Source organism: Prionailurus viverrinus, chromosome B1 (genome assembly GCF_022837055.1).
Source record: "Prionailurus viverrinus isolate Anna chromosome B1, UM_Priviv_1.0, whole genome shotgun sequence".
NCBI lineage: Eukaryota > Metazoa > Chordata > Mammalia > Carnivora > Felidae > Prionailurus > Prionailurus viverrinus.
Window position 1 is genome coordinate 36,109,786 of NC_062564.1, and position 10,204 is coordinate 36,119,989.

General features: G+C 51.8%; 1 protein-coding gene across 4 annotated transcripts; it reads left to right on the top strand.

The window, feature by feature from the left end:
- The first annotated feature begins 4,331 nt into the window (after window positions 1–4,331).
- Window positions 4,332–8,951, top strand: DOK2 (docking protein 2). 4 transcript variants are annotated; one of them, XM_047857330.1, is made up of 5 exons: window positions 4,334–4,625; window positions 5,604–5,885; window positions 6,133–6,220; window positions 7,132–7,313; window positions 7,811–8,951. In XM_047857330.1, the coding sequence occupies exons 1-5, from the start codon at window positions 4,563–4,565 to the stop codon at window positions 8,429–8,431; spliced, it is 1,236 nt and encodes a 411-aa protein (XP_047713286.1). In that variant the 5' UTR covers window positions 4,334–4,562; the 3' UTR covers window positions 8,432–8,951. The 4 variants fall into 4 exon arrangements, with proteins under 4 accessions (XP_047713287.1, XP_047713286.1, XP_047713285.1 ...); XM_047857329.1 differs by having other exon boundaries at window positions 4,338–4,625; window positions 7,129–7,313; XM_047857331.1 differs by lacking the exon at window positions 5,604–5,885 and having other exon boundaries at window positions 4,332–4,625; window positions 7,129–7,313.
- The last annotated feature ends 1,253 nt before the right edge of the window (window positions 8,952–10,204 follow it).

Sequence of the window (10,204 nt, forward strand, 5' to 3'; positions counted from 1 at the left end):
CTATCTTGATTCCTAGCATCTCAACAGTCCCCCACATCCAATCCACTTGCAAGTCCCATTTAATCTACATTTAACACATGCCCAAATCTGGCCACTTCTTTTCATCTCTACTGCTAACACTCCGGTCCAAGCTACATCACATTTTTCTTGAGGTCCGGTAATAGATTCCGAACTAGTTTCCTTGCTTCCTGTCTTGCCCTGTGATAGCCTATTTTCCATACAGTGGCAGAATGTTATTTTATTTTATTTTTTAATGTTCATTTATTTTTGAGACAGAAGAGAGCGCGCGCGAGAGAGAGCGAGCGAGCGAGCGAGAGAATGTGAGCAGGGGAGGGGCAGAGAGATGGAGACACAGAATCCAAAGCAGGCTCCAGGCTTTGAGCTGTCAGCACAGAACCTGACATGGGGCTCGAACCCATGAATAGTGAGATCATGACCTGAGCTGAAGTCCAACGCTTGACTGACTGAGCCACCCAGGTGCCCCATGCAGAACATTATTTTAAAATAATAAATTAGGGGTACCTGGGTGGCTCAGTGGGTTAAGCATCTGACTTTGGCTCGGGTCATGATCTCACCATTTGTAAGTTCAAGCCCTGCATTGCGCTCTGTGCTGACAGCTCAGAGCCTGGAGCTTGCTTCAGATTCTGTCTTCTCTCTCTGCCCCTCCCCCACTCATGCACACGCGCGCGTGCGCTCTCTCTCTCTCTCTCAAAAATAAACATTAAAAAAAGTTTAAAATAAAAATAAAATAATACATTTAGATCATTATTCCCATGCTTAAAAATCCTTAAGTAGTCTCCGTTGCATTTAGACTGCATTCCAAATCTTTGCTGTGGCCCAAGAAGCCTCATGATCTGATCTTATCTCTACCATGTTCCCTCTTGTTAACAATGCTCTGGTCATTCTGGCCTTCTTGAGGCTCCTCACATTTAGGGTGTTCCTGTCTCAGGGCCTTTGCATTTGATGTAACTTCTGCCTGGAATATTTTTCCAAATCTTTTAAGTGGCTAGTTTCCGGCTTTCATTGACTTCTTAGTTCTGTTGTTATCTCCTCAGAGAGGCTTTTCTTGCTACTCCACTGAAAGTTGTCCTCTGCCCCGATCCCTGTCATACTTGTAGCATTGATCACTGTTCAAAGCTATTTACTTGCATACTATTTTCACCGTCAGGGTCTCCAATTAGAAAGTAACCACAATGGGTGTGCCTGGGTGGCTCAAGTCAGTTGAGCATCCAACTTTTGATTTTGGCTCAGGTCATGATCCCATGGCTGTGAGATCAAGCCCCTCAGCATGGAGCCTGCTTAAGATTCTTTCTCACAAGCATCCACTTGTGTGCGCTTTCTCTCTCTAAACAAACAAACAAACAAAACATGAAACAGGGATTCTGTCTTGTTTATGCTGTGTCCCTAGTATCTCCCTGTACATAATAGATGCTCAATAAATAATCCGAGTTAATTAATTTATTTATGTCTCTGTCTCATTCTGTGGTGTGTGTGGGTTCATATCAGAACACACAGCATTTTAAATGTTATGTCAATGTTAAGTAACATGATTGTATTCTATTATAAGCCCTTCTCAGAGAGTTTCCAGCATTGGGTTTCTCTTTACTTGTACCGGGAGAAGTGAAATCCTACTTAATGGAGAAAGGGAAGGACTAGGAACAAAACTTGAGAGACTGGTCTTGTGCTCCCTTCTCCACACTCAGGAACCACAGGGGTCAGATCTTTCATGACCCCAGGTCACTTATTTCTTTCCTCAGTTCTCCATGCCTCTCAGGCTTGTGCCAGCTCCATGCCCATTGTACACTACTTCTTTCCTGCTGTGTGCCCAGCACTACCCCTGGGGTAGCTGCCCCACCTGTCCATTGCTTGGGACTCATCTAATCTGCAAGCCTGCCCAAGGAATCATACACAGTCTCTGCTTCTTCCTTCCTTTTTTTTTTTTTTTTTTTTTGCCCCCAAAGACAAGCTCCCAAGCCCTTTTGTGTTAAGGATTTAGTTGCTAATCACTGGTGAGAATGATAACCAAAAGTGGCAAAGTTCTTGGAACTGTGTTCTCTGACCTGCATGGTTCCTAACCCCTGTTCCCAGTGTAAAGGAAAGGATTCCCTGGCTTATATTGAGGCACAGGTGAGGTGTGGTGTCCCTTCATTTCCAATAAAAGCAAAGAGGAGCCAAGGAGCATTCCAAACCCCACTTGTGCCTCAGCATAAACCACTGAGACTCTCCCCCTTATGGTGGTTTCGCTTCCCATCATTGGTGCCTGGTAACCTAAGGGCCTCTAATTTTCTGCCCCTCTGCTGTGTCTGGAGCTATGTCTTCTGGGTCTCTGCTCACAGCGTTCACCTGGGGCCAGCAGAAAGTAATGGGGTTCATACTTCCACTGCAGGGACCCCACAAATCCACCAGGAAAAGTGGAAGGCCCTTAAAGTGTGTCACTCATAGTACACTCCTGCGGTTCCAGCTGTTCCATCTTCTGCAGACAACAGCCATAGAATTTTTGCATCTACCAGAGGCAAGGGATGGCATATGGTTGTCTGGAATACCTGGGGCTCAGGCCTCCAGGTTTAAAAAGCTTTCAAGTAATCTGGTAAGCTCGGGTGCCCCCCTGTGGTTCTGAGTAGAATGTGTCCAATTTGCCTTAGGGAAAGCTGATCAGAGTAAGGCAGGGGAAGGATATCCTGTTACCCTGTTTCTCAAACTGAGATCTGGCCCACCCACCAGCTGTATCAGCATCTCTGGTCTCACTCCAGACTTGCTGTATCAGAATCTGCACTTTTAACAGGATCTGCACATTAATGTTGGAAAGGCATGGCTCTGGCAGCCTCCAGGATGGCCCTGAACACTCTCCTTTTCTCATCTCATAAGGAGATGCTGATGGCCAAAGACCAAATGGCTCCTAGGAAACACTGCCTTTCCTTAGGGACTGGAGAGATGGAGTAGACCCTGCCCCATTTCCATACTCCTAACCACTTCCCAAGGAGCTTTTCATACACCAGCATCCTTGGTTTTCCCTTGGTCTCTGGATCAACCTGTTCAAATCCAGGCAACAGGGCTGAGTGCCGTGAGCTTTACGTGACTCAGCCCTCTCCTCCCAGAGCTCATAACATTCATCTTTCAAAGCTGCTTTGGAAAAGCACACGGCATTTACAGCAGATGGCCTAAGCAGTGCATTGCTCTGTTCTCCTTCCCAAGGCAAACAAACCCCCGTGGTAGAGAAAATGGCCCAATTATATAAGCACCCATTATGGGGTTACCCCAAGAGTGCCGGTCTAATTCTCTGGTTCCCCAACGTTTCTGCACCATGCCCCATCAGATTGCTTCTCTAAACCATCTGGTTCTAAGTTAAATATTCTCTGGGAACCTTAGATTTCCCCAAAGCAGTGTATCTTCTTGCATGGAGTCTGGATTCCATTTAGGTGCCAGCAATAAAAAGACCATCAGAATAAAAATCAGGAGCCCTGGTACTTTCTCCTGTCCCCACCAGTCCTGTGACTTCAGAAGAGTCTCAAACAGGTGGGTTCATACTGTATTCCCTTTTCCAGGGGTAGATATTATGGCTGGTGACCATTGTATGCCTGGAAGCTTTAGTAACTAAGGAGCATTTTTGTTTTGGCAACTATAAAGCTTTTTTTTTTTTTTTTTTTTTTTTTTAAATATAAGAGATTGCTATTGTAACTTAAAAACACAATCAGATAATCTCCAGATGAAACTCTAGTGCCTTTATAATGCTCACAAAGGCTGGAAAGAAGGTGAACTCCAACCAGTTGGATGGGCTCTGGGAACATAGCATGCTTCAGGGTGGGGATGTTCATGTTTCTAGAATCCCAAGAAGGTGTTGTAAGTGTGTGGTGTTGACTGGGGCAGGGAGTACTCCCCTCAGAGTGAAACACAGTTGCAGCTGTGTGTGAAAGTGGTGAGATCTGTCTGATGTGTCCTGTGTGCTGGGTGGGTGTATGTGTGGCTAAGCTCTTTCTTACTGAGCTGAGAGACCTGGGTTCCGGTTGGTGGCCTTGAACACATTCCTCAGATCTTCCTGAGCCTCCATCCAGTCATTTTTAAATTAGGGACTTAGCCTGGTTGATTTCTAAGTTCTCTTCCAGCTATGTCATGCTGAACATCCAGCTTGTGTGTGAGGGCCTTTTGCTACTGGTTTTACTGTTGAACTTGGTTCTGGGTCTCTTTGTTGCTATAGGTCAGCCCTTCCTTGTTTGGTTTGACTCCCTGGCCAGCTTCTGTACCTGAGTTGTTGCTGGCTGAAAAGCTGGAAATTGGCTTTTTGGAAATTATCTTACTCAATGAAAATGCAGGAAGCTTGTGCATGAAACTCACTCGGCAAACACACACACACACACACACACACACACACACACATACACTCACACACAGCAAGAAACCACAGGGCCTATTGGTTTGGGTTTGTCATCATCGAGCAGACAAGAACATTGCAGAAAACTCTAGGCAGAGAGGAAATGAACTAGGGGGAACCCACGGCAGGGAGGAGGGAAAGAGGGCGGGCGTGGAAGGAGAGAACTGAAGTGCTGGGGCACCGTCATGGTGAGAGGATGGAAGAAGTGGCAGTGAAGCAGGGCCCCCTGTATCTTCTGCAGCAGCAGACTTTTGGAAAGGTAAGGGCAAGGCTGGGCTGGGACTGGGTAGAGGGGCTGGGGGGGGTTGCTGCTAGAAATTCCCGGGGATGAGAGGGAGCCCCTGAACGTTCGAAAACCTGTATGGGAAGGTGGGGACTGTGCCACTCCCCACGTTAGACCCTTAGCAGCCACTGGCTTCCCCAAACAGGCCCCAAGCTGAGTTCTTTGCAAATGGCTGTTCGCCAGTGGGGAGGAGGGTACATGAGGGCTCTGACTCCATTTCTTGCCTCTGAGGTTCTGTGGTAACACGGGGATGCTTTGGGAGGGAATGGAGGGCAAGGTGGGGGGATAATTTGACATTGCTGTGGAAGTTCCCTCTCCCTTTCCTGCCCCAGTGGGATGAGTTTGGCTGGTGTCAAGCTTGAGCCGGGGTCTCTGTGGCCAGCCTCCTTTTCCTTCCTTGGCCTCCTCGAATGAGGAAGTCCTCTGTCCCTCGGCTGACCTGCACAAGGGCTTCTCTGTCTCTCTCATGACCCAACCTGTCAAGGGGTGAAGCAGGAAGGTTCCATAGGGTTGACTGAAGTTCCTGGCACAGGGTTTTCTGTGGGGCCTCACACAGAGAGAATGATGAGCTCTGGTCTCGGCCTTCATGCCACCCTCTCATCTCTCCTCTGGGCTTCAGGGACTCACAGGCGTTTTGCCTCTCGACTCGGATCTTGGTTGGGCCTGCCTTGCAGTCTGTCCCCACGGGGCTCCCTTCTGCCTCTGCTTTTCCACTCGCTGTCACTGCAGGCCTCTTTCTCGGCCGTGTGGGGCGGGTCTCCAATGCTTGCTAATTCCTAAGGCTCCTGTTATCCCCTCTGACTCCTTGGATCTATTGTGATCTTCACCTCTCTCTCTGACCCGAGTGCTGCCCCACGCCCTCTCCCTTGGTTCCTCGTCTCCCCATTGATCACCATCTCTCCATCTCTGGGTGGCTCCCTCCCCGCACCTCACCTGCCATGCGTCTGGGTTCAGAAATGGCGCCGGTTTGGGGCTATGCTGTATGGAGAGTCAGGCTGCGCCTTGGCCCGGTTGGAGCTCCAGGAGGGCCCTGAGAAGCCACGCCGGGGAGAGGCCGCCAGGAGGGTGATTCGCCTCAGTGACTGCCTACGGGTGGCTGAGGCTGGCGGGGAGGCCAGCAGCCCCCGGGACACCAGCGCCTTCTTCCTGGAGACCAAGGAACGCCTGTACCTGCTGGCAGCCCCCGCTGCAGAGCGCAGTGACTGGATGCAGGCCATCTGCCTCTTGGCCTTCCCTGTGAGTCATCCAGTGATGCAGAAAAGGCAGGGGCATGCAGGTGGGAGTGGGGGCACTCGGTACTTGCTGTGGGCAGGTGTTCTAAGAGCCAAGGTCAGGATGTTGGGGGTGGTTCCTGGCGGGGCGGGGGGGCCCCAATCCAGAATGCAGACAGGGACAGCAGGCTGAGTGTGCTCTGGAGGAAGTCCTGGGCCACAGGTGGGGCTTGGCATTGGTGACAGTGGTGAGACCTTGGCCTCCTCCTCAGGGCCAGAGGAAGGAGCTGCTGGGGCCGACGAGGAAGGGCAGCTGGCCCTGCATGGAGGAGAATGAACTGTACAGCAGCACGACTGCAGGTGAGGGGCTGCCTCCCCTCCTGGGGCGCCCTCCCCAGGGTGTTGTGGGGAGGAGCTGTGGGCCGGCGGCTGGCCGCCTCTGAGTCTTCCTGTCCTGTGGTTGCCCCCAACCCCGGCCAGTCCCCTTATCGGCTTCTTTGCATCGTTTCCGGGAGTGGCCTGAGGTGGGGGAGCCTGGACTGCCTCCAGCGTCAGGCCTCCCCCACCCCCTCCCCATCCCCCTGTGGCTCATTCCCTCTTGCCCAGGCCCTGATGGTGGGAGAGGGCAAGGCTGGGGGATCCAGTGAAGGTGCTGCTTTTGAACTCTCTGTCCTGGGGACCTGAGAGAATGTTTGAGAAGGTTTTAGTTTAATGGATTTAAAGTATCCTGTGGCAGTGGAACTTTCTGCTGATGAAGCAGTCCCTTTTTGTGATGTGTCTAGCCCACTGACTTGGGCGTGTGCGGGGAGCAGATGGGCACAGGGTGACATTCAAGCTCCACCTCACAGAGGGCACTGGATGGCGTCAGCAGTGGGTGGGTTGGCTGCAAGCTGGGAGGGTAAGGTCGGCTGCACCTGCAGCTGTGATAGCAGGACTTGGGGAGGAGGCTGGGTAAGGGCAGGAGATTAGATGGGGAAGACAAGGCTGTGACTCTGGCAACAGGGACAGGAAGGATGTGGGCACAAGGTCGGGGTGCATGTGGCCAGGGCACAATGCTGACTAGGGTAGGAGGTGGAGGTACCTGCATTTTGGGGAATATGACCTGTCACAGGGCAGCTCAGCCTCCAAGATGCAGGCTGCAGGGTCAGGAGGCACGTGGATAATGTGTTTTCTGGAGGCTTCTGGCATGCTTATTTAGAGCAGAGTTGAGGCAGGCCATCTGTTTCCCATGAACTGCCTGATCCACCTCCCCTCTCTGCCCCCCACAGCAGCCCCCCGCAAGGAGTTCTCTGTGACCATGAGACCCACAGAAGCCAGCGAGAGGTGCCGGCTCCGGGGATCCTATACCCTGCGGGCTGGAGAGAGTGCACTGGAGCTGTGGGGTGGCCCTGAGCTGGGCACCAAGTTGTATGAGTGGCCTTACAGGTTCCTGAGGCGCTTTGGGCGGGACAAGGTGAGCAGGGGCTGCCTGTGAGAGAGGAGATTGTCAGGGAGAGGACAAAGGGGCCCTCGAAGGAAGAACATGGGAGGAGGAAGGGAAGACAGATAAAAACCAGCAGAAGAAAACAGCCAGTGGAGAGAGAGCCAGGGGAAGGAGAAGGAAGGGGGAGTGGGTGGGGACTAGAAGAACCAGAGAACAGGAAGAGGTAGGGAGGTCAGAGGAGTAAACAGGGGCTGGTGTTATTGAGAATGAATATATACCAACCTCCACACTTGAATGGATGGCAGGGAGAAGGAAGGGACAGGAGAGAGGGCTTTGCTTGTTAAGGAAAAAACCCAGAGGGATGGTTCACCCCCCTCTGGGTTTTTTCCTTAACAACTTGGGGAGAAGCTCTCATGGTTCTTGTGGAAGGAAGTCGGAAGTGACAGGTTTGTGGTTGGGAGCTGGGTCTGGGAGAAGGGACTCTACTGTGTGGACTGGCCAATAATCTCCCTTTCCCTTCCACCCAGGTAACCTTTTCCTTTGAGGCAGGCCGGCGTTGTGTCTCTGGAGAGGGCAATTTTGAGTTTGAAACTCGGCAAGGCAATGAGATCTTCTTGGCTCTGGAAGAGGCCATCTCTGCCCAGAAGAACAGTGCCCCTCCTGGGCCCCAAACCCAGCCAGCCACAGTCCCTGCGGTGCTGTCCCGGCCAGAAAGCCCCTACTCCCGGCCCCACGACTCACTGCCACCTCCGTCACCAACCACTCCAGTCCCCACCACCCGGCCGCGGGGCCCAGAGGGGGAATATGCGGTGCCCTTCGATGCAGTAGCTCGTAACCTGGGGAAAAGCTTCAGGGGTATCCTGGCGGTTCCTCCCCAGTCCCCAGTGGACCCTCTGTATGACAGCATTGAGGAGCACCCGGCCCCACAGCCCGACCACATATACGATGAGCCCGAGGGAGTGGCTGCCCTATCCCTGTATGACAGCCCACAGGAGCCGCAGGGTGAAGCCTGGAGGAGGCAGGCCTCAGCTCACAGGGACACCAGCAGCCTCCAGCACGTCTACCCAGCAGGGCAGGACTTTTCTGCGTCTGGTTGGCCACAGGGAACAGAGTATGACAATGTTGTACTTAAGAAAGGCGCTAAGTGATGGGGGCAGAGGAGATGTTGACCTTATCGAATGCTGGTGCTGAAGCTATCCTGTGCTCGCTGGGGCGCCGGTCAGAGGCCAGTGTGAAGGAGTGGGAGGACAACCACAGGCCTCCCTTCTAGTTTCTTCAGGTTACTTCTCCTGGCCACTGCACTCCAGGAACTTCCCTCTGCTCCTTCCGGAACACTTGCCTTGGCCTGCCCTAGTCTGGTCTGAGGAATTGTCCCTCCCAGGGCCTGCTGTGTGAGTCATCCTCCCAAAGCAGGAAGGGGGCCCTAAAGAGACACACCCTCCTCCTACCCCTTTTCCACTTCCTCTTCTGTCTTTCCTAAAGGAAGCTTGGGCATTTAGGGCAGAAGACAAAAGGATGTCAGCAAATTGCCCTGGTTTCTTGCCTTATACAGGCATCTTCCCTGCTGACGTCCCTTCAGGGGACCACCCCGGCTCCAGGCACTGGGACGATGGCTGCAGCTTTATGTAGGTTTTAGGCTTCTCTGTGGCATTAAACACATCTGGAATATTTCTGTGTGGCAAAAGTGCTGTGGGATAGGGTTGGGAGAGCCACAGCCCTCTTGGGGACATATGCTTCAGTTGACCACCATGGACACCTTCTGTCCTAGCAGCAAGATCTTCTCTGGGCCTAAGCTGGGTCCCAAGCATCTGTCCACAGAGTGTGTGTGTGTGTGGGGGGGGGTGGTCTGTGAAAGTCAGGGCACTTTGGGAAAGAGGTTCAAGCATCTCTAACCCTTTGCCAGCTTCGAGTCAACACCAGGAAAGTAGTGGGGAAGCAGAATGTATGTGTGAAGAGCTGGACTGGAGGATGGGAAGAGTAGGCACTTACTGAACCTCTTATGCACTACAAGTGGGACTAACCAGCTGTGTGGCCTTGGATTGATCCCTTGCCTTCCTAAGACTTGCCTTCTTTGTTCACCATGTAGCATTCTGAGAAGGCTTCCTGCTCTGTAATTTTCCATAGACCCTCAGTATCAGGTCTATCACTTCTCTACAGGTCAGCTTCTATGCCCTGTGCCCTCACCCCCCCCCCCCATCAACACCTGCTTTTGGTCCATGTCTATATCATGTCATGTCATGTCAATACATTTCTGCTACCAGCCAGTTCAGCCAATGTTATAGAGCATTGCAAGGCTCTAGACTGCCCTGGCCTCAGGATGCCGACATCCCAGAGCAGGCTGAGACAAAAGCACAGATGTCTGTTACAAGACATTGCATTACATTAGTGCTGCAAGAGGTGAATCAGGGTTCTGGGGGCCAGAGAGGACAGCTGTTCACTGGAGACATCTAAAGAAAGATTTCATCTGGAATGTGGATCTTCAAAGGTGGAATTTGATGAAGATTAAGGAGTGTGTGTAGAGCATCGTGGGTAGATCAATGAGCATGAGTGAAAGTGTGGGGGAAGGTATGGATGTGCTCAGAAAAGAGTTCCACATTCAGAGTATAGGGAACATGTGGTCATCTAGCTGGGAGGGCAGGTTCCAACCATGTTTGTGTGTGTGTGTGTGTGTGGGGGGGGTGACAGAGGGAGGGGGAACGACAAGACTTTTGAGCAGAGAGTCCCATAAGAGCTGTGCATTAGGGCAATAACCCCACCAGCCCTGTGGGAAATGGATTGGGGATAGGATGGTTTGGGGCTGAGTTGGAAGGAGAAATTCAGAAAAGATTGGATTCAAAAGATGTTGAGGTAGGGCCTACAGACCTTGGAGTCATATTGGGTATGGAACTCAGAGAAATAGTTTCTGGAAAGATTCAGGTTTG

What these genes read in the sequence shown, in the direction of transcription:
- DOK2 (XM_047857329.1), top strand. Translation starts at nt 4,563, where the DNA reads ATGGAAGAAGTGGCAGTGAAGCAGGGCCCCCTGTATCTTCTGCAGCAG. An exon ending in AGCAGCAGACTTTTGGAAAG is followed by an intron (nt 4,626 to 5,603) that starts GTAAGGGCAAGG and finishes GTCTGGGTTCAG; the next exon opens with AAATGGCGCCGGTTTGGGGC. An exon ending in TCTGCCTCTTGGCCTTCCCT is followed by an intron (nt 5,886 to 6,132) that starts GTGAGTCATCCA and finishes CCTCCTCCTCAG; the next exon opens with GGCCAGAGGAAGGAGCTGCT.